The sequence below is a fragment of the Aethalodelphis obliquidens genome, unplaced genomic scaffold, assembly GCF_003676395.1.
Source record: "Aethalodelphis obliquidens isolate GAN/ISIS:26980383/991018 unplaced genomic scaffold, ASM367639v1 scaffold50, whole genome shotgun sequence".
In the NCBI taxonomy this organism is placed as follows: Eukaryota; Metazoa; Chordata; class Mammalia; order Artiodactyla; family Delphinidae; genus Aethalodelphis; species Aethalodelphis obliquidens.
This window is the reverse complement of record NW_020837994.1, coordinates 1,845,324-1,869,815: the sequence shown is the minus strand read 5'-3', so window position 1 is coordinate 1,869,815 and position 24,492 is coordinate 1,845,324. Positions and strand designations below refer to the sequence as shown.

The 24,492-nt window shown below is 37.7% G+C and overlaps 1 protein-coding gene across 3 annotated transcripts in view; it reads right to left on the bottom strand.

Moving 5' to 3' along the window:
* POLD3 (DNA polymerase delta 3, accessory subunit) overlaps positions 1 to 24,492 on the bottom strand; it is a 48,754-nt gene that overhangs the window by 5,956 nt on the left and 18,306 nt on the right. For all 3 annotated transcript variants that reach the window (XR_003428064.1, XM_027083386.1, XM_027083384.1), the window contains exons 4-11: positions 22,135 to 22,174; positions 20,493 to 20,625; positions 15,452 to 15,716; positions 14,285 to 14,357; positions 11,096 to 11,261; positions 8,666 to 8,772; positions 2,968 to 3,080; positions 1,768 to 1,846 (exon numbers count right to left, since the gene is read on the bottom strand). Coding sequence is in view for 2 of the 3 variants with exons in the window: in XM_027083386.1 (XP_026939187.1) it covers positions 1,768 to 1,846; positions 2,968 to 3,080; positions 8,666 to 8,772; positions 11,096 to 11,261; positions 14,285 to 14,357; positions 15,452 to 15,716; positions 20,493 to 20,625; positions 22,135 to 22,174 (976 nt within the window). In the remaining variant the exon portion in view is untranslated. The remainder of the gene's footprint in view (positions 1 to 1,767; positions 1,847 to 2,967; positions 3,081 to 8,665; positions 8,773 to 11,095; positions 11,262 to 14,284; positions 14,358 to 15,451; positions 15,717 to 20,492; positions 20,626 to 22,134; positions 22,175 to 24,492) is intronic.

Below are 24,492 nucleotides of genomic sequence, written 5' to 3'. Positions count from 1 at the left end.
ACTAAAAACCTTAAAAAAAAATGTGCTATGTGAGCACAGTTTTCATTGTTGCATCCAAGGCTCTTAATAGTCCTGTCTGGAGACAGGAGTACAAAAAAGTTCACATCCCATACCTGGCCAAAACTTGAGTACTGTGTTTTGAACAAAGCAATAGGTAATTAGCCCCAAATTCCCAATGAACTCCCATAAAGATATTTTTGACACTTTTCTTTTGGGGTAGCAGGAGGGAAAAACTGGCACTGATGCTTTTGTCCTCTTAAAAGAAAAAAGAATTAAAAATTCAACAGTAAATATGTAAATTACCATTAACAGTCAAACCAAGAGGCTTGAAATTCATTACTAGAAGACTAAAAGCAAAAAACAAACAAAACAAAAAAAGACCAAAATCCAGAATTCATAGGCACAAGAAAGTTATCACTGAAAAGACAGAAATTTCCTGTGTAAGGAATTTTATTCCCAATCACATGCTACAATTAAAATGGCAGAGGCCTTTTCAGATGAGTGGGAGGTGGGGAATGGGAGAGGGCTCGAGACTGATGAAAGGTCTTCACTAGTTTTTTTTTTTTGGTTTTTTTTTTTGCGGTACGCAGGCCTCTCACTGTTGTGGCCTCTCTCGCTGCGGAGCACAGGCTCCGGAAGCGCAGGCTCAGCAGCCATGGCTCACAGGCCCAGCCGCTCCGCGGCACGTGGGATCTTCCCGGACCGGGGCATGAACCCATGTCCCCTGCATCGGCAGGTGGACTCTCAACCACTGCGCCACCAGGGAAGCCCCCTTCACTAGTTTTAACAACCACATTGCCTAGGGAAAGTTGATTCTTCAGAGTCTATCAATCTTTTTAAGACAAAAATTTGAACCAGAAAAGGAAAATCAAGAAAGGGAAAAAATACTTCTCTAGGAGAGCCAGCGTGTGGCAGGTGCCACAGGAAAGGAGAAATGACAATTCTCGGCTATCTCACTAACAAGTGGTTGAAGAGCCTAAACCCACAACTTTTTACAAACACAAAAGACAGTACCAGGATCTGAACATCTCATCGGGCCTCAAGTGCTAAATCTTAAAAGCCCCACAGAAGTCGGTCAATCGTGGTAGAACAAGCTAAAACATGGCTGAAGAATCAAGCAATGACTTGAGGCCTGAATTCTAATTTCCCTCTAGGCCTCCATAAAAAGCACATGCTGTTACCTAACATGGCTTACAAGCAGGAAACATAAAGGAAGTGATTTGGAAGAGTCAGACCCCTCTATAGAACAAATGGGACAAAACACAAAGAAGACTCTTGACACTCTCTTCAGAGTCTAGTCTTCTATAGGAGCTTCTTTTCCACTGTTCAAATGTATAAAACAAACATTCAAAAAAAACCCAGATGTTTCTCAGTGTCTATGATTTAAAATTGGTATTGTGGTTTCCATCTTGAAAGTGTTTTTTAAATATATTACTTCACATGAATCTTCACAACAATCCCACATGTAGGCAAAATGGTATTTTCCCTCCACTCCACAGATCAAGAAACTCCCCACCAGAGATGATGTGACTTTTATGCAAGATCTCAAGCATATTACCCAAACAGAAACCCAGGTATTCTGACTTTAGTTGTAGTGTTCCCTATATTCCACTACTCAAAGTGTGGGCCACAGGAAAGCAGCCCAGCACCACCTGGGGATGAATCATGTGCATATTAAAGTCTGAGGCACCCTGCTCTGTAAGGGATTAAGGTGCTCTCCATGGTAATAACTCTATCTCTGGATTTGGAGTCAAAAATTTTTCTTACCTATGCAGCCCTCCTCGTCCACAAAGGCTTTAGATTTTAGCACACGTTTTCGTTTTCTTTTGTTTTCTCCACTTGAGCCCTAAAAGATCATAGGAAGATCAGAGGATACAACATTAAATTGACCAATCAAGCTACAGAGAAAAATAACAAAAGTTTTTTACTCTATAACAATCACCCTCCAATATTCTATGACGATAAAAAGTTAAACAAGTTATCTACAAATTTCCCTTTAGGGGATCAGCCCAACCACAGACAAGTTACGCTCATTGATACTTCATTGTGAGAAGGAAAGTAGCATGTTGAGCAAAGAACTGTGTTCATTCAGTCAACAAACTTTTGTTGGGTAGTGCAGGCGTCAAGGTTAAAAAGACCAATAGGACAAGGGCCTTAGTGGAGGAGAGAGACAAAGAAAACAGACCATTGCAATCCACTGTGGTAAGGGCTTTAATGGAAGGCCACAGCAGATACTATGGAAGCACTCAGGGAAGGCCTCTAAACCAGACCAGAGGTCTCCATGGCATCCACCCTTGCCGTGGATACCTGCTAGTTCAATCTTGGCACTGCAACATTACAACTGGCTAATTTAGTATCAAAAGGTATTACTTATACCAACTTCCTTTTCTCTCCACTGGTCTTCCACCCCATTTTCTCTTCAGCTAATGAGGAAATCAGTGCAAAATTTAAATGAGTCTTAACACAATGAATTAAGGAAAACTAATATTCATAAAGGAAAAAAACCACCCATCTTCTCAGTCCTTCATTATTTACACTAACAGAATCAGACAAGAGCCAGATTAAGATCATTGAAAACTGTATTTCCCCATTTGCAGCCCTTTTCTTGAAGAGCAACAAATCTGCATAAGTTGTTTGTTCTACTCTGTCTTTCACACACTCTGCTGCAAGACTTCACTTTGCACAATGCCAACAGGAGTTGGGTGGCACAGCTGCCCTAAAGCTGGAGGGAATGAAAAACAAAAGAGCTCCCAGGATTGACTTTGGCCACATTCCTGAGATGACACCTTATGGCTGAACTCCCTCTTCAGGTGAGAAGAGAGGGAATGCCCATTCTGCACTACCTATAGGAGAGCAGGACGAGACAGGAGCCGGCTGCTGACATCTGTGAAGTGTACAGCAGCGAACTAACGTAGCAGAGTAGTTTTATCCTTGGGCGATAAAGGACACATCCCAGTAAAGTTGTACCTTGACAGAAGGAGGCTCTGGCTCAGTCTTCGGCACTGGTTCAGGAGATGGAGAAGCAGGAGGAGGTGGGGATGGTGACTCAGCTTCATGAGCCCCAGGAGAGTCTAGTATGACTGAAATAAGGAAACAAGCTTAGATAAGAGAACTACAGCAATGTCTGGTACAATGCCTTCTCCACTGGCTCTCTAAACTTCCAATGTCCAACAAAGGGTATTTTGCAAGCAGTAATTCAAGACAACCAAGGACTCTGCAATTATATAACTATAAATATCTTTAAAATACATATTTTATTAATTTTCATACAAAGAGAATCAAAGAATCAAGAATTATTAGAGCTGGAATATACCTTAGAGATCATCTTAGCTAAGCTTCTACTTTTATAGATAAGTCAAAGTATGAAGTTGTTTTATAAATATCCACTGATCAAAAAAAAAATACATCCACTGATCATCTACCATGTGTCATGTATTTCACTTACATTATTTTACTTTATCCTCACAACAAACCTAAGAGACTAATACTATTATTCATACATTAGAGTTGAGTAAACAGAGGTTCAGAGAGGTTAGTTAACTTGTCAGGGGCACAGAGCTTGCAACTGAGGCAGGAAGTTTTAGACCCCAGTCAGTCTGATTCCATAGCCTTACTATTCCAACTATCCCATGCTACCTTACCACTCAGGGCCAGACATTTTCTCTTAAGATCAAGTAAGTGGAGATAATCCTCAGATTATATCAAATGTGAGTACCTTGCATCTGAAGAGCTACAAATCCATTACAAATATATTTAAAATACACTGACGCATCCACATTCCTTATGCTTATGTCACTAAAATTATATTGAGGGAGAATGCTTGACTAAGGCAGACAGACATGGATTCTAGCATATGAATGTGAGCAAGTTGTAAAAAAATCTCTTTGAACTTCAGTTGTATAAAACAGAAATAATAGTTAACAGTGATTTTGTGACTGTGGTCTGAGGATTATTTGCCATCACTTGAGATGTATGTTAGACTGAAATTTTCCAGCTGATATTAAGAGCATAAACTGGGGAGTGGGGAAATCATCTTTGACACAATGATCACAATTACAGCTCTAACAACTAGGACTTGCTTGTTAATATGTGTTTGGGAACTACTTCTCACTTGCCTCACTGATGAGGCTTATTTTGCTACACTGAGATTAGCAGGAAAGAATATTTTAAGGAGAGAAATATTGCTATGGAAGTGGTACCACCTGAAACGACAGTACCACCACAGGGATCCCATCATTTCTGAATAGTTCCAGAAATAGTATAAGGCCCATAAGAGAGGAAGTGAAAATCCTCAGCTGACCTATTGCTTAATTACCACAAAGAAATTGCTGGTCAAGGGACTGGGTAAGCTGCTTAGCCTCACCTGCTCCCTGAATCTCCTGGCTGTATTCAAATTCTTAGCACAAGTCTTGGATCTGAAATTCTCCCAACCGATTAGGTCAGTGTTAAAAATTATGACAGTGGAGGGTTCAAGGCCAAATGACCTAAAGAGGTGAAGCAGAACAACAGCCAGAAAGAAACAATTATACACTTCAACTATGAAATGGGCCCCAAAACTTTATAAGCTCTAGGAAATAAAAACATAAAAGGAAAGTGGTCCAGCTATTAACCAGCTCTGGGAGGCTGGAACATGATGGGAGCTCAAGGAAGCAAAAGTCCAGTCAAACCACAGAACCAAGCACACGTTTTTCTGAAGGTATAGCTATTAAGAGAGCTGTGTCACAATGTGTTACAGTGGTGGGAGTGAAGTTTATGTGGTGAGGAAGCCAAAAAAAAGGAATTTTGAGTACTCTCAGTAATAAGTTTAAGAGTTCTTACTCTATTTCCAGTTCTGTAACAACTTGACTTAACCAAGGAAAACAATCCCAGTCGCACCCTCTAAGACCCCTGTCACTGCACTGTATGGACTGTTTATCTACACTTCACCTTCAGACTCTAAGGTCCACACAGGCAGAGGCACCATGATTTCCCTAGCACTGAATATACAGTAACAATTTCTTTTAAATAAAGGAAAAGAATCATTTTCTGAACTAAATTTGGGATGATGGGCTTCTAGGTCAAGGAAGATTCAGCATATACCTCCTTCTCCCTTCCATACACCCCCAAAGAGAAACATTATAACGATAATAAAGGAAAGAAATGTTGTAACCCTCTCATAATGGGGAAGAGAACACCAGAGGAGCCCAGAGCTCTTAATGAGTAAGAAATTTCAACAAATCCCTGGAAGATGGAAGGCAGATGGGAAAAAGTTGACAAGGGAAGCATCAGTCAATTAGGTGAGTCTGATAGGAGAGGTTACTATATATTATAAAACTTGTATTTTATCTGATTTTTGAAATTGTGTACATGTATTACTTTGTTTAAAAAAATTTTTTAAACAAAATATTTTAAGAAAGGAAGGACAGGGAAAACAACTAGAATTTTCTGGGCTTTACAAACATTAATCATTCATTTTCATAATAACCCTACAAAATCACTATTACTATTTCTGTTTTATATTGATACAACTGAGGTTCAAAGAGACTTTTTTAAAACTTGCCCACATTCATATGCTAGAATCCATGTCTGTCTACCTTAGTCTTTATTACCAAGCCAAGCATTCTCCCTCAATATATTTTTAGTGACATAAGCATAAGGAATGAGAAACCTCACTCACCCCAGGAAAGCAACCTTTGTTGGGGCAGCATAAGAGCTGTGGTAAAACTAATTGCAGGGATCCAGTAATGTAACCACTGTTTATCAGAGAGTTTTCTGGAAGAGATGGGTAACTAGGATTCCTGAAAATCATTCATAGCTTCCTTTAACCTTTAAAAAAGGGGCAGTGGGTCATTTGCTTAACATTCCCTATAAGCAGTTTGTAAGGACTGAAAATGGTAGCAAGGACTGAAACATACCATTTAAAACTTTTTCCTAGCAATATAGATAGTACTCTTAATGTTGTTTCTCTCTGGGTCTGGCCTTTTCTCGCTTTACAAAGGGAGTATGTACAATAGAACTGCTAAAGGTGCTTATGACTCTGCCAGGGAGAAAGAGAAAGGAACAGTCCCTTGGGTAGAGAGTTAAGGATATGAAGTTGACGGGAATTTTCTGAGAGAAGGTACTTTCAAGTGTGTTGATTACCATTAAACGCTTACTGAATTTCAATAGGAAAAGTGGGGTGAATAATAAGAAAACTGACTCTATGTTAAGCACTGTCCCGGCACTTTTGACGCAGCATCTTATTTAATGTTCATAAAAGGCCAGCACAGTTTGTGATAACATCCCTATATGAGAGACGAGAAAACAGGAATTGATTAAGTTAAGTAAGCTGCCTAAAGTCACATGGTCAGTGGTAAAGGTTAAGATTTAAACCCAGGTCTGTCTAACTGCAAAGTCTCTGCCATTTCCTCCACTCCCGCTGCTCATGTACTAACTTCCAGCTGAAGACAGCATATTGAACTAATAGTGTAACAGAAATAAAACAATAATAGGTTAGAGACTGTATGAGTGTTTAAAATGAAATCCCACTGGCTTTGAGACAAAGAAGAAATTTAGGAATAAAATGGCAAAGGTTTATAAATTTAGTCAGATGCCAAAAATTATCTTTGCCAGAAAAAAAAATCTGAGAGCCTCTGCTTTATATCATCTGCTGTTATAGGTTGTCCACCTCTTTCACATTTCTTCTCCCTTCCAAACTAAATAACCCCACTCATATTTCTAATCACTTAAGGGTATTATTTTTGTGAGCTAAGGATCAGAACTACAGAGAATATTTCAGAAGTATGTAAAGAGTGTTCAATCAACCACCGTAATTCCTTGACTTAGAGCTGACTCCTTCACTAATACTAGAGTATCTAGTTTACTTTTTTAATGTACATTAGGATGATGGCTTCAAAGACTTTTTTAGAATCTTCTTCAAGTTCTTTTCCTGGTTGGAATTTAGGGAAAACTGTTCCAATTAGCACACATTCCTAAGTTACTTGCTAAGTTATTTTCCTGTGTGTCTGCATAGATTTGCCTCTATTTCCTTCAACTCTTAACCAGTCAGAATGTTCCTTGATGGTTGTTTCATCACACACTTGGGAATCTTCCTTTCTGTAGTCTTGGTTAAAGCATTTTGATAAATGACATGGAATGAGTATATAGCAACTGCTCCACTGGGATGGTCACAACACCCTATCCCTATCCATTCCACAGTCAATGGAAACCCTAAATCCATGGAAGAGTCAAAGATGTACCTCTGCCATAGACATATTCAACTTTCTTGTACAATTTCTTATGTATATTCATTTCTTTTGCATTACTGTCACCTGTATACATAATTTGTTTTTTCACTCACTTGAGCTAATATCCCCCCACTTTTGGGGAGCCTCTGTTACCATTTTTAGCGCTTCTTAGTTTCTGGTAAAAGTAGAATCTAACAAGTTTAGCTTTGTCCTTCAACAGCATAGCAGGTTCCTTTTTTTGCATTCATTTTTCTTTAATCTCTTTTTAGTGTCAGTTTGTTTGCTCTTGTCTACCTTTATATGATGCTGAATCCCTTTGGACGATAGTTCCCCTGGCCATTACCAAAAATGTTTTATACTCATTAGGCCATGAATTCATGGAGAATCAATCACAGCAGCTCAAGCTTTTCACCACTCGTTCTCAAACCAGGCTTTTCAGGATCAAAGTAATCTGGCATATCGGTCCAACCCAGGTATTGTTCTCTTTGGTCTCCTCCTTTTTCTGTACACTTTCATTTACACATTTTGGGAAGGATAATTGATACTGGCTCTTAGAATAATTGATATTCTTTTAAAAGGCACATTAATTTTTCAGGCAAGACTCTTGCCCTTATTCTGTTCGCTTATTGTACAACAGTGTCTACAACTTAAAACTGGAAGGGTTCACAGTGTCATTCCCTCTCAACAATGACCATACAGATTCTTCATCTTAGCATGGTTTTACTTATGTGGTACAAAGCGCCACCAATACCCCTATGCCTACAATATCACCCATTTTATAAGATTCACATGAAGGTACCCAAAGGAAGAGCTCCATTTTATTTTTTAAAAAAGAAAACATCCTTGTTAATAAATGTAATAATCCTTATTCTCTTTCCCTTTGTGTTTGCTACTTTGACAAATTACCATAAGATTATGGTTCTTGTCAAAAGGTTAAAGTAGCTTTTAAACAGAAATATGTACACTGTGTCTCTCAGTGCTAGGATTACTACTGTCACTGTGACCCATAATAAGTAACTTTTTAGCTCCTTGAGCCTAAAATCATCATAATAAGAACTGACCCTTCTGTGGACCGAATGTTTGTATTCCCTCAAAATTTATATATTGAAGCCCTAATCCCCAATATGATAGAAGTAGGAGGCGGACCTTTGGGAGATAATTAAGTCTCGAGGATAGGGCCCTCATGAATGAGATTAGAGACACAAGAAAGATGATTTCTCTCTTTGCCACGGAGGATATAGCAAGAAGGTGTCTGTCTACAAATGAGGAAGAGAGTTCTCAAAAAGGAACTGAATCAGCAGACACCTTGATTTTGGACTTCTTAGCCTTCAGAACTGAGAGGAATAAATTCCTGTTGTTTAAGCCTCTCAGTCCATGGTATTTTTTGTTATAGCATCCCAAATTGACTGAGACAATCCCACTAGCCAAAAATTAAAATTTAAAAAATTAGCAATGCCCACCTTCATCTTCACTGCTATCAGACTCAGGAAGTTTGATTCTTCTCCTCTTTTTCTTCATGTTTTCAGTTTCTTTTGTCTCATCATCAGATACCTCCACTTGCTTCCTCCTGTTGCCATTCGGGAATAATTTAAGCATGTTACACAAAATAAAAATATAAGTATTCATGTGCTACTGTCAGCCTTGCTTCATAACTCATGATCTTAATTCCAGAGGGTAGAAAGTAAGAGTCGTAATAGACCCATAAGGATACTCTGCTAACTGACCACAGCTAGGTCACTTCATGGGGTAACCAGAATAAAAACTTTCTCTAGCTCTCTAAAGACCACTGTAAGCTACTTACCAGGTTATTGAAAAATTTTCCAAATTCCTTCTTACTTCCCCTACTGGCCTTTCAATCATTCAACAAGCATTAAATAAGCAGCTACTACCTACATAAAGACTTTTTGCTAAATGCTCAGATGCAAAGATCAAGAAAATACCATTGTTCTAAAGAAGCTCTGGCAGGAAAAATGGGCATAAATACCACTAACTATAAAATACAATGTGATAAATTTTACTGGACAAATAACCTAGATCCATCTTGACATTATTTAGCTCCTCTGTCTGGATACTCCACCACACTATTCATTCAATCAACAATAATTTATCAAGGGCCTAGTGTGTGTTATAGACACAAATAAGTACAAGACATAGTTTTTACCTTCAATCTTATTTCTTATGTAACTAAATATCAACTTATTTTTCTACCTTAAGCTAGAAAAATAACAAATTAAACCCAAAATAAGTAGAAGGAAATAATAAAGAGCAGAAATCAATGAAATAGAAAATGTTAAAAGGTAAAAGTTATTTTTCAAGAAAAGATTAATAAAATTAGTAAGACTTTTACAAGACTGATAATGAGAAAAGTATACATTACCAATGTTAGGAATGAATGAAGAAATCTATAGTGATACCTACAGATTCCACAGATACTCAAAGAATAAGGCTATATATATTATAAACATTTTTATGCCAATAAACTCAACAACTCAGATGAAATTCCTTTAAAAACACATTCAAAATTGACCCCAAAAGAATAAGAATATTTGAATAGCTCTATTTAAAGAAATCAAATTCATAATAAAAATTTTCCCACAAAGTAAACTCCAAGCCTGGGTCCACTGGTGAATTTTATCAAACTTTTATGAAAGAAACAATACATACCTTACACAAACTCTTTTGGAAAACAGAGGAGGAGGAAACTCCTCTCAACTGATTGTATGAAATGGGCATAACTTTGATACTGAAATCTGACAAAGACATTACCAGCCAAGAAATTAACTGATTATAGCCCCCATAAATATAGATGCAAAGAATTCTTAACATAACATTAACAAATCGAATCTAGCAATATATAAAAAGGATAATACATCATGACCAAGTGGGGTTTATCTCAAGAATGCAAGGCTGGTTTAACATTTGAAAACCAGTCAGTGTAATCCACCACATTAACAGAAACACCATACGATCGCCTCAATAAATGCAGAAAAAGTATCTGTCAAAATTCAACACCCATTCATAAAACATTTCAGCAAACTAGGAATAGAAAAGACTTCCTGAATCTGGTAAAGGGCATCTACTAAAAACATACAGTTAATGTCCTACTTGGTGGTGAAATCCTGAATGCATTCCTGGCAATAACCATCAACAGCGAGTGTCGTACCCATCGTTAGAAACATTTTAATCCATCCCTATCACATGTTCCTAGGAGGTGAGGCCCACTGGACAGAGAGCTCTGACCCTCTGAAACGTCAGCATTTTGTTGATGTTTTCTAATAGCGTAGCCCCAATCTTGCCACAAAAGTCAAGTATGTCTAGGCCTATCAGTGCTGACAGTGTCCTTTAGAATTTCTTTCAACAGACTAGCTCCTACCAACTATGAGGTAGTGTCTCAAATTCCTGGATTCATTTTTAACAGCTTGTGTGCTTTTTGTTTTCTTTTCTAATTACATTTTACCACTTGAAAAATAAACTCATTGATATAAAAAGAAAACAAAGAACTTTTTCTCTTAAATTTCACTGGAAACAGTAACCCCTCATTTGGCAATCTGAGGTGAAAAACAGACACAGAGACATACAATCAGGCACGCTTATGCCATGTCCACAAATATAAAATGAAGTAAAGGAGAAGACAATCAATTTAAACGCAATGGGGCCCAAAAAACTGGCTTTGGGCTCTAAATCATCTGAACTGGCTGATTCAAGTTCTGCTTCACTAGACAAGCTATGGAGCTTCTCTCTTCATTTTGGTTATGCAGCTGTATCCTTAAGGCTATCCCTAGTAGGATTTAGTGCTCAGCTGAAAACTGCCTGCTTGTCAATAAGCCCAAAAAGACCTTCTCACCCCCAGCAGAGACACTCTTCCCCCACAAGTAACAAAATTTTCCTACCTTTTTCTTTCCTTCTGCTGCATCTTAACAGGCTCTGCTTTTTTGCTAGATTTCTTCAGGCCCACAGGGGCTGCCAGCTTTGGTTCAGTGACAGACAGTGGAGGTTGCTCCACTTTTTTTTCTTCTTTCACTGCTTGTTCTGAATCCAAATTGACTTTAATTTTATCTGTAAATAAAGTATAGCAGATGACATATAACCCCATCGTGCAATATTAATCTATCATTCCTTTGACAGTTTACTAGGTGCCAGGTAATATATTAGGCACAGGGGCTAAAGGGATAAAAAACAGTCCCTGTCCTAACAGAGCTCATGGTCTAGTCAGAGAACATTTCTCCTTTCCAACTACCACTCTAGCTATAACTGTTTTCATTTCTGCCTCCTACTAATCCCTCATTATATCACAGCCCCCAAGCCAAATGATAGTAAACGTAGCACTTAGAAAAAAATGAATACAACTTTATGAAGTACCAACATTCTCATTTGTTAGATGAGGAAATTAAGAGTCAGAGGGATTAAAAGATGTTTCCCAAGAGTATGCAGCTTATGAATTCTGAAAACAGAAAAGCATCTCCTTTGTATACGCAAAAAAATATGAAACACCTTTTTAAGCAAAGAATGATAACAGATGATGACTTTTTAATTTTGTCACCAATAATTTTTTGAAATATATAAAGCATTAAGGTTGTTACTGAAACAGAATTCATATCATAAAATTTACCCTTTTCAAGTGTACAATTCAGTGGTTTTTAATTGCAACAACACCACCATCCAATTTTAGAACATTTCATCACCCCTAAAAGAAACCCTGTACCCATTAGCCATCACTCTCCAACCCATCCCTTAACAACCACTAATATACTTTCTGTCTCTATAGATTTGCCTATTCTGAACATTCTGTGTAAATGAAATCATATAACATGTGGCCTTCTGTGTTTGGCTTCATTTATTTTGCATAACATTTCAAGGTTCATCCATGTTGTAGCATGTATCAGTATTTCATTCCTTTTCATGGCTGAAAAATATTCCATCATATGGATATATCACCTATCATTTAACCATTCATCACATGATAGACCTTCTTGGTTATTATGAATAATGCTGCTATGAACATTTGTACAAGTTTTTGTGTGAACACACAGTTTTAATTCACTTGAGTAGATACCTAGGAGTGGAAGTGCTGGGTAAATATGTTTAATTTTTTGAAGCACTGCCACACTGTTTTCAAAGTGAGCACATCATTTTACATTCCCTACAGCAATGTATGAGGGTTCAATTTCTCCACATTCTTGCTAACACTTGTTATTGTCTGGCATCTAGTTTTAAATGGTTCAAATACCAACAATCAACTCTTCATCCAGCTCTAAAGCTTCATTTTCATTGCACTGATCTTGTCATGTGTCAAATACAATAAAAACATTCATAATTTTACTCTAAACATTAAGCCTTGAAAAAAACATCTGTTAAATAAATCAGCTTTGTAAGCCATTCTTTTAATTAAGTGAATATTTCATTCCTTTATTTTATCCAGGTTTCCCCCCTCCCTCTATTACATTCTATCATAATATCCCGTTACTCTCTGCCTAGCTATTACAATCATTAAGTATTTTATTTTTTCTGTATTTATTTGTCTTTCTATTCCAGTAGAATATAAGGGCCATGAGGACATTTTCTGCATTGTATCACTAGTGCATAATAGTGCCAAGCATGTAGTAGGCGCTCAATAAATATTTGCTAAATAAACACATGAATAAATAAATGTATACTTCTGTTTGACTTTTACAATTTGCAGTCATGTTTTATGTATTTTAGAAATAATAGTAATTTTTAAATTCACTGGCTTTTAAGGTTACAAACATATTAAAAACAACAACAACAAATAAACATGTGGGCCCCATCAAAGTTGCCAAGAAACCACACAATCTGATTGGGTATAGTGGACTAGCACCAGGCGTGCAGGCCAGTGACATTAGCATGACATATTTTCACAGAAGTAGGGAGCCCTCCTTATGCACTGTGCCTGCAGTAATACAATCATGCCTCCCAATAACCTGAAAGTAGCAAATTTTCAATATTTTTTCAGAACATAAAGATGTTCTCTGATAGCATTTTTTTTTTTGTGCAAGCCAATTTTTTTTTAATTTTTTAATTTATTTATTTATGGCTGTGTGGGTCTTCGTTTCTGTGCGAGGGCTTTCTCTAGTTGTGGCAAGTGGGGGCCACTCTTCATCGCAGCGCGCAGGCCTCTCACTATCGCGGCCTCTCTTGTTGCAGAGCACAGGCTCCAGACGCGCAGGCTCAGTAGTTGTGGCTCACGGGCCCAGTTGCTCCGTGGCATGTGCGATCTTCCCAGACCAGGGCTTGAACCCGTGTCCCCTGCATTGGCAGGCAGATTCTCAACCACTGCGCCACCAGGGAAGCCCTCTGATAGCTTTTATGGCAAATAAAAAAAACGATTACCCCAATCTGTCCCCTAACTGCCATTTTGACCATCACAGAAAAGCAGATTTCTGACTAATTTTACTTGCATAGGCATGTAACAAAACTGCTTCCCACAAAATCTTTGTAAAGTGCTATGCTCCAAGAAGTGTGCCATAATTATCCTGCAATTCCTGCATTGTTCCTGGTATTCTGGCCACATACCCCCAGGGGATGTGTACTTGATATGAGAAGTACAAAAATATGTAGTTATTGGTTCTTTCTATATGAAAAAAATCCTCTCTCTCTCTCTCTATATATATATATATTTTACATCTTTATTGGAGTATAATTACTTTACAATGGTTAAATATATTTTTTTAAATAAAGGAGATTTGCTTTCTCAAAAAGTAAATATTTATAAATGGCCATTATAAATAAACTTCTCTATTATTTTAAACACCCATTTTCAAGAACACTATAAAACAAATATTTAATTCTCTTTTCAAGGCAGGAAGTAAAAACAGAAATAAGTAAACTACCCTCCAGGATATCTCGACTGAACCCAGCTCACCCATAAAATCTATTGTTCCAGTTGGTTATATTCATCAACACATAGATCTGTATACTACAAGTTTATGTTAGGATGCGGGAATGCCACATGGGAGTGTGTTAGATAGGTTAAAAACTGGACAAGGTGGCTTTCACCTCAGATATAATGTTATTATATTAACATTCATATATTAGTCAAAGGAAGGTAAGAACATGCTTACTCATAGCAGCTTTTCCAAAAAAATTGCTTATCGCATTCCCTTTCCCTGGTGGCTTGTTGCCTACCGAAGATGCCTAAAAGCATAGAAAAACAAAACACACATGATTTTTTTTTTCTAATGTTTAGGCTGTTCTTCAAGTAGCAGTCAAAAAATCTCTTCAATAGAAGAGCACACTCTCATGATCATACAGTCTCTATATTATTATGCCAAAACGTGTAGGCACTAGATATAAGAACAAATGCAGACCAGATAGTATTTGGTGTTAATCGCCAAAGCTTAGTTTTCCCCGGTTTTTATAAAATTATTATTCATGAATATTTCTAAACTTATTTAGAGTACATTTAAAAACTACTTAGTTTGACAGAATTAAAACACATCAGAGGCAACATGGTACAAAATGGGGAAAAACCTCCAAAACATTACATTTGTAATCATCCTAAGTGGAATGCTAAATGCTGATTCCACCGCGTAATAGCAATATGACATCCAAATTACTTAACAAGATGATAATGATAATGTCTCCCTCACAGAAGCGATAAGAGGATTTAAGCAAAGACCAAACTGTTGGCACTCAGTAGGAGTCCTATAATTGTCAGTGCTTTCCCTCTCCCTCTCCTCTCCTTTCCCAAAGTGGAAGCTTTAAAATGACAATAATGGTAATAATAATAATGGCAATAATTATGCTTTTCTAGATTATTTTTAATAGTATGAGACTTTTCTTAAGTCAACGCACTTAAGTTAGTTGAGATGACTGAACAATAAAAAACTAAGGAAAGAGATGAAAGAAAAAAACAAGAAAAATTCATTAAATAGAATGAGAATGTTAAATACACTGGCAAAGCCCAAAATATAGATGTTCCCAAATAACATACTGCTAATATACAATTCTTTGCATTATTTCAACTGGGTCTCACAATAAGCTTATGATGTGTACAGGGCAGGCATTACATTTTACAGGAGAATCTGAGGCTTGGTGAGAAGCATTATCGAAAGAAAAAGGACTACTTCAGGTGAGAGTATCAAGAACTAAAGGATTTACACTAAAGCAGAAAAAACAGAACTAAATATCAGAACCTTAAATAATTAAACTACTACCACTGGAATTACTAAATGCTTTTCTAGTTACCCATTCTGAGCTGTAAAAGCATATTTTTAAAGAAGACTTACATTCGTTACTTCTTTAGCCTCTGTTTTGGTTTCCTTGTTGGCATCTTGGGTTTTAGAAGCAGCTTTAGAAGCAAACATGCCCATGATTCCTTTGGGCTGCTGGGAACTCTGTTTGGGGATAGGTGGGCCATGACCATTGGTGGTCAACTCATTACTAGCTTGTGGCTCAGGTGATACCGGAAGATCTGACTGCTCAAACTTTTCAAAAGATGAGGATTCAGCAGGAGCTCTAGGGACGGCAGCTGCACACTGGATGGCACTAAACCTGAGGACAGAAATGTTACATTAAATTAACTGATGTCAACATCAAACCTTATTTTTAAACTCTTGTTTCTTCCCCACAATACTTTCTAACCCTAATACTATAAAATTAGAAAATTTTAGAACTAGAATGGATTTTAGAAATTAGTTTGTGCAACAAGTACTGGAGAGGAGTGAGTGAATTATACATCTCGTTAGTAATAAAACTAAGATTGGAAGGTGTCTTCTACCAAGCCATATGGGTATTCTTGCTTTTTTGAAAAAAGCATCCTAATTCAAAATAGTAAGAATACACCAAACAATAATAAAACATTAGTAATTTCACCATCTTTGGTAAACCAAATGGTTATCTCTTGTTTTTAAAGACCTTCAACATATAGGGCTAGCAATACCATAAATACTGACTGAATCAAAATTAAGAGCTTTAAATATTAACAAATTTCCTGGCAACTCTCCTGGCCAGAATGGATCATGCTTTAAAACATGGAATAAGCTGGGAACAGAGCCACTGGCTTCTATAACCTGTGGTCCTTTAAAGTCACTTATTTAATAATTTATAATAATCCCAACTAACAGCACCAGACAAGTATGCCCATAGCTAAGTGAAGAAATTTGGAACAATTTGCATGACGTATTAAAGGGAACATTCATCTCTTCTTCTCTAATGATTGTAGATGCGCCTGCTTCACAAAAATCCATGATGTAATGTCCTACATTGTGAATGGGTAACTGATCCAGCCTTGTCAAACAGTTGTACTTAAAGCAAAGTTTTCCAACGTTTCCTAACAAAGAAGAACATTTTATTTCCCTCAGTCTTTTGCTTATTGAGGGTAGGTAAGAGCTCCTTGAAGGTAAGTATATTATTCACCTTTTGTATTTCAGGCACCCAGTATAAGACCTGGCACAGGGAAATACAGGTTGAAAGAAAGATTAAAGTCACTGAAAGTGAGGCTTCTGGCTTCTCTCCTTTCTTTAGTGTATCATCTCAACTTGGGGTGGGAGAAGATGGAGGTTAAGAAACTATGTGGTGATAGCAATTATCTTACAGATCAACCAGGCACAACTCTGAGATTAACTGGCCTAAGATAAAAAATCCCTGATAATATCACTTAATTTCTGAAGTAACTTTAGGCTGAACAGCCCTGAGCTAGAGTCCACAGCTCCAAAAACCTTCCACTGATTTATTACAGTCCACATAGAAAACTCCACATTAACACAAATATTTTGTGCATCAGAGTTAAGAACAGACGGAAATCATTTCCTTTCACTCACCACTCTTCCTCTCTGGCCCTGCAGTGCTTCCATGTACAGGGAAAGAGAGCAATGTTTTATTTCATTGTCAACATCTAAAGTTGGCCCCGAGACAAGTCTTTCTCCATTTGGTCTACATTCCACACCTTAGGGTCAGGACCAGGAATTGGCAATAAGGAAGAGACCAGGTTAGGCTGGGAACATGTCCGAAGAGAGAAGAATCTGCTCAATCTAAAATTTCAACTTTCTTCCTGTCACAGCACTTCTTAAAACACATGAAACAATGTGTCAGATCTCAGTTGGCCCATGATTCTCAGGACCAAATACAAACTTCTTTACTGGAGATAAATTCCTCACATTTCTACCGAGGATACTTTAAGTATTTAAGTAAAGTTTCATTAAAGTGCTTCCTACTATCACATTTGTACTTGCCATGTTTATTTTAGCGGTCCCTATGCAAATTTCATTGTGGACTTTTGAGTCACTTTTATTCTTGTTTGCTTACTTACTAGATACAACAGAATTGATTTTTAGAGTTTGACATACCACTAGATTTTAATACAGATTATTTTTGAAATCTAATAATACAACTTACATAAACATATCTGGGTGTTAATGTTTTCTTATAATCCTTCCCTAAAAGACACCAGACATAAATTACTCTTTAGCTGTATATTCATTATTTATCTAATAAATATTTGTGTGTCTATTATACTCAAGGTTTGGAGCTGAAGGAAAAAAAAGAACCAATGTCTACCATTAATTCACTCAACAATTATTTACTTTATGCTTACCATTTGCCAGGCACCATTTTGGGTATACAGTGGTTAACAAAATAGACATGATCCCTATGCTCATGGAACTTACAGAAATTATTTTTGGCAATCCTATACCTATTTCTCCTCAAGGACCCAACTTTATCAGTTATCCCATCCCCCCCGAGTATCTTCAACCATTTCTTCTTTTTATAGCTCTTTCCTAATAATATAAGTTCAAGGTATTCTCAACTTTAAAAATGTATAGGGCTTCCCTGGTGGCGCAGTGGTTGGGAGTCCGCCTGCCGATGCAGGGGACACGGGTTCGTGCCCTGGTCCGGGAGGATCCCACACGCCATGGAGCGGCTGGGTCCGTGAGCCATGGCCGCTGAGCCTGTGCGTCTGGAGCCTGTGCTCCACAACGGGAGAGGCCACAACAGTTAGAGGCCCGCGTACCGCAAAAAATAAATAAATAAATAAAAAAATAAAAATGTATATATATCCTCCCTGAGCCTCAATTCCTCTGTAGCAGGTTACCTCTCTTTTTCCTCCATCTTACCGTCAAATTTCCTGGAAAGTTGTCCCTATCTGCTATCTTCCTTATATCCCAATCTACCCAGCTGACCAGAAGCTGGTTGCTCCACTGAAACTGCTGTTACCAAGGCCATCACTTTTCAGTTCCTGTTTTACTCAGCTTCTCAGCAAGGTTTGATATTGTCAACCAGTCCCTCCTTCTTGAAACTCTCTTCTTAGTTTTTAGAACTCCAGACACTCTCATGATTTTCCTCTTATTTCTGGCAGCTCCCTCTTAGGTCCCTCTTTTCTGCCCACCCCTTAAAAAACAGCTGTCACTTAAATAGTGCTTACTGTGTGCCAAGCACTGTTCTAAGTGCTTTACATATATTAATTCATTTAAACCTCTACAACCCTGAGGCTGATACTAATTTTATTAGTTTCATTTCACTGATGAGGAAACTCAAGTAGAGAGGTTAAATAATTTGCCCAAGGGGTTACACAGCTAGTAACTGTGCCTAGAGTTTAATAACTTTCTGCCCTTCTTTCAGTCTATGCATTCTCTCTGCATGACTGTATCTACTGCTGTAGCCCAATTAATTATCTATTTTCTCTGATTCCAAAATCTCTCTCTTTACCCTCAGATTTCTCTCCTTAGCTCTAGACTCCCCTATCTATTGCAAAGGACACCTCCACTTGGACTCCCCACAGGGTACTAAAAATCAACATGTCCAAAGCCAATTCATCATTTTTCCCTTCTCCCAAAGCCTGCTCCTCCTCATATGTTCCTCTTCTTAGTGATGGTACCATTATCCATCCAGCAATTCAAGCCAGAAACACGGCCATCATCCTTAACACCATGAACCCCGCCCCCATCCCCACCATACACTCTCCTGGTCCCTAACCACTACCACACCATCCAGGTTTTGATGGTATGGCCCTTTAACCTCTGTACCTCTCCATTTCCAACACCACTACTATGCTTCAGGTAACTATCATCTCCACCTTGAATCACTGCAACAGTTCTCCTTCCTGATGGCCTTGCCTTCAGATTATTCCCTTCAGATCCATTTTCACCATCATAGAGTGATATTTTTATGATGCAATTCTCATCATTTCAATCATCTGCTTCAAAATCTTCAGTGGCTCCCCTGTGCCCTTGGAATAAAGCCTCAACTCTTTATCCTAGTAGTCAAGCATAGAGTCTGATTCCTTGCATCATTATTTTCTGCCTCTCACTCTAATTTCCAGCCATAGAAAACTACTGTGGTTCTGCACAAGCACCACGTGTTCTCTCAGCCTTGTCCTTACTCTCCCATTTCCCTCTGACTGGCTACTTCTACTAGGCCTTCAGGCCTCAACTTCAATGCCGTACCCTTCAAGAAGCCACCTCTGTCTTGACTCCTCACTCTACCCCAACCAAAAAGGGGGGATGAGTGTCCCCCAATATCCTCCCACACTCTTATTCATATTGTAGCACTGTCACACTATACTGTAATTGCCTCCCATAGGATCATCAAGCAGGTAATGGACCATATTCACTCTATAGTATGTGGCATGTCACACGTACTCATCAGATCTTTGTTGAATTAATTCAAATTATTCTGCTTAGTACCTATCAAAGTAGTAGGTGTTCACTATATGTCTGGGGATCTGGCCTGAACCTTCCATACAAAGTAGGTGTTTGACCAAAGCTCAAAAGAGTTTAAGTAACTTGTCCAAAGCTCCTGGGCCATGAGCAACAAAGCCAAAAATCAAGCCCATGATCATCAATTTCCAAAACCCATGTGCATTATAGTCCACCTCCTCCCTGTGCTGTGAAAGATACAAAAGATGAACAAGATCTGATCCTGGCTGTGGAAGATCAACTGATTTTGGATGGAAGGTAGAGGAATATTAAATTAGGAATAGTTTTTTGAAGGATAACATTTGAACTGGCTCTTGACAGATGGGTAGGATTTAGACAAGCAGAGACTGGGGTAAAGGAGTAATGAGGGGGCCCAACAAACAACATTTCTGGTAGTAGTGACAGGATAAATACATGAGAAATAGATTTATGGGGAGTCTACTGAGGTTTTCAGTATGGGTTGTAGCTGCTATTTTTCACCTTATGATGCACTAATAAAACCAGGCATGTGTCTTACTGCAAGATAAATGGGGTTTTACTAGACTTGGCGTTCACTCTTAAGAGGCAGCCACTGTGTAAACATCTTACAAAATCAATTCATAAAGAAGCCCACAAGAAACATTAAGGAGCTCACTTGCTGCAGTTCTGCAAGTTGCTTTTAAGGATGTCATAGTCGGTATTGAACAGAGGCCCACTGTCCTTTAGCATGGCTTTCTGGATGCTGTACACATGTACACTGGCAGTCACAGCTAGCTTGGACTTCACTGCTACAAGTCAACAGGAAAAGCAGTCTGTTAATACACAAACTTCATAGCATGTGGGGAGTTTAACAAGAAACCCTTCTGCATTAAAACCATTTGTAATCTGTGGTGGTCCAAAAAGCTCTAAAAGGCCAAACAGTATTATATACAGTATGATATCAACTCTTCTGTCTGTGACAAGGACATTATGAAAGGTAGGTGGTGGTGAGTCAGTTCTAAGTACAGTACTGTGAAGGCATCACTCATCCAGTGGACACTCAGTAAATATTAATGAATAATTGATGATACTATGATGTGGGTTTTTTTTCCCCCCAGTCAGGGAAGAATCTTATACTCTAGCATATAAACATAGCAACTGAGGAATAAGTAATTTCTGAGAAGTCTCGCTTATATAATTCAATTTTAGTTTACAAAAAGAAACTCTATATAACAAAAATACTAACCAGATGAGTCTGCAGAGGAAATTCAGAAAAGAACATCACAAGCACAAATTTTAGGTTCCATGAAGGAAGCGACCATGCCTAACTTGTTCCAAGTCTCTAGTGCCTAGCACAGAGCTTGACACAGAGTAGATACTCACTATGTATCTACTGAATGAATAAATCTACCACTGTGGGAATTCAGAAAGAAAATATTGGACGTTTCCACCATTTTAAATACCTCAAAGTTAATTTATAAGAAAACAACTCCACTGGTAGGCATCTTTATATACAAAGTACAACACTGCAGGTTTTGTCTTGAGACATAATCCAAGATCATGTGGCTGACTATTACAAAATTCCTTTGAATTGGGTATTAAAAAATAGAACAGTAGCATTAATAGTCTTGAAATGGGTAGACGAATTTAATTTAGAAGTTATACTAAGTTCTTCTGACTTCAGAAAAGCATTCTTTAATTTTCTTCCTAAAAAAACATTTATGGAATACAACACAATATTTAGAGACCATTGTCTTTTGACAGTTGATGAGGTGTTCCATATGGTATTCATAATAGTTTTTTACATGTCTGTCATAGTTTTGAAATCCCATGATAAAAGCGCTTTATTAATGTCAGCAGCCATTGGCCTTAAAAATGGGAAATTAGTGTAGTATCATACTTTAACATGTTTCAGAAATTACTAATAAAAAGAATACACGGCTCTCCAGTAAAACAGCTAAATGTATATGAGATGTTAATCACACTGATGCCATAAGAGAAAAAACTTGGGCTTCCCTGGTGGCGCAGTGGTTGAGAATCTGCCTGCCAATGCAGGGGACACGGGTTTGAGCCCTGGTCTGGGAAGACCCCACATGCCGCGGAGCAACTAGGCCCATGAGCGTCTGGAGCTTGTGCTCCACAACAAGAGAGGCTGCGACAGTGAGAGGCCCGCACACCGCGATGAAGAGTGGCCCCCGCTCGCCGCAACTAGAGAAAGCCCACACACAGAAACTTAGACCTAACACAGCCAAAAATAAATAAATAAATTTATTTTTTTTAAAAAAAGGAAAAATTTGCTAGATCGCTATAATACTTACCTTCCAATTTATCTTCTCTCACTACTGCAACCTTGTGGCACTGTAACAAAATAACACTTCATTGGTATTTAAAGTAGTACAACTTGCGATTTTAACGTTTCCTTGCCAAAAATTCATTTGCACTTGGATATGAAATCAGCAACATTAGGTACCCCTGAAAATGTATGTTACAGTTTAATAAAGTCAGACTCATTTTTAACTTGCTTACTTTGAAACTTCTCAATCAGGTTAAGGAAAGTGAGAGAGTGTAGATATCGGTACCAAAAACCCCCGCAAAACTCAAAAAAACACAGCAGCTCAAACTAGGAAAAGAGGAAAAAGAGGAAAAGAGGACTTTTTACTAAGTAATGTAATGAGAATTACTGTATAATCATATGGAACCAGATAAAAATTGGATCTCTCACACCATACAAAAAAAATAAATTCTAAATGGATCAGAGATCTAAATGTAAAGAATGAAACATATATATATATAGTATGCACAGGAAGAAAATATGGGTGAATTCTTCTATAAACTAATATAACCTGAGAATGAGGAAGTTTCTTGACTATAATTCAAAATCCAGAAGTAACTGAAATAATCCATAAAAACTAAAAAATCATTTTTGGATGATGGAAAAAAAAACTTTAAGCAACATAAAAAGACAAATGGTAAAGTGGGAAAAATATCTGCAACATATCACAAAGGGTTAATATATAGTTTCTAAAATAGAGAAAATAAAGACTAACTATCCTTTTGAAAATCGGCAAGAGGTATGAAGAAACAGTTCACAGAGGAGAAATGCAGATGACCCTGAAACAGGACCACATGTGCTGTGTAGAAACAGATGCTCTCCTACATTGCTGGTAGCAATGAAAAATGGAGAGGTATTTGGCAATACCCAACAAAGTTTATATATATCCTACTTCTAGGAACGTAACCTTAAAACACACTGGCAAAAACATACAAAACACATATACACTGAGCTATACACTGCAGCACTATATGTAATAGCCAAAGACTGTAAATAACTCAAATAACTATCAATAAGGGACTGCTGAATAAACTAAGGTATATCTATCAATGTAGGAGCATGTGGCTGTAATAAGGAAAGAGAAACATTTCTATAACTGCAACAGAGTGATGCTCGGGATAACCTAGAAACCTTAAACTGTTTTCAGTCATCATATGGTTAGTAAAATTGTTGGGTTTGCTTTTCTAAATCTCATATATTTGGCTAAAGCAAATAAATATTTATTTTAATGTTAGGAACAACCAAAATTCACAACATAAGAAAAAAGAACAATATAAAATCAAGTAAGTTTTTAAAAAATATAATTATAAATTTGAACTGGGAATTTGACGTGTCTTCATAATGCATTTTCTCTTAAAAAAAGCATTCTTAAAAATGTCATGTTCTGCAAAATTGTACAATAAAAATTACAGAGCTTATGAGAAAAAGAGCATTAGAAACTAATCACTCAAACCTATGTAACAGGAGCCCTAAAAACAATAATTGGTACCCTCAGGAGAAAATATCGCAGCCCAGACAGTTCACTGTGACTAAACGCTGCCTTAGGGGATATTAGAAATGCATAAAAACAACGCAGTGGAAATGCCAGTGCTAAAACAACGTAAACCAGAGTACAGCTATGGTTCAGGGGGATCCTATTAAAGGGGACACAGGAGTTGAGTTCAGCATCCATAATCCCAGAGCCTGGCTGGGGGCAAGCCTCTAGAGCTTTTTATCAGGTAAAGAAAAAGGGAAAACATAGCTAGTTGATGAGAGAAAGTTCTTCTTTATACAAACATTCCAGCCAATAAATCCAGAAGGAATGACAGAATTAGAACATCACTATTTTGTAACTCCTAGTGAATTAATGATCCAGGCAATGATAAAAATCAATCTCAGCTAAAATCATTAGATGAAAAGCTAATGGGGGACCTAATAAAGAATGGATCAAGTAATAACCTCTAAAAGAATCAACCAAACATTTCGTTGAAATTTTCAAAAATTCTCTGGAAGACTCTCCAGGATGAGATTAGAAGGAGGCTTTTACTTTCTATGTATTATCAAGCATTTTTTACAATAATGATCGTTGGAAAAATAGAAATTATCCGTATGTTTAAAAACCCATACAAAGCCTATGTATCTTTTTTTCTTTCTAGAAACACTTAAATTGGGCATCTCTGGTGGCACAGTGGTTGAGTCTGCCTGCCGATGCAGGGGACATGGGTTCGTGCCCCGGTCCGGGAAGATCCCACATGCCGCAGAGCGGCTGGGCCCATGAGCCATGGCCGCTGAGCCTGTGCGTCTGGAGCCTGTGCTCTGCAACGGGAGAGGCCACAACAGTGAGAGGCCCGTGTACCGCAAAAAA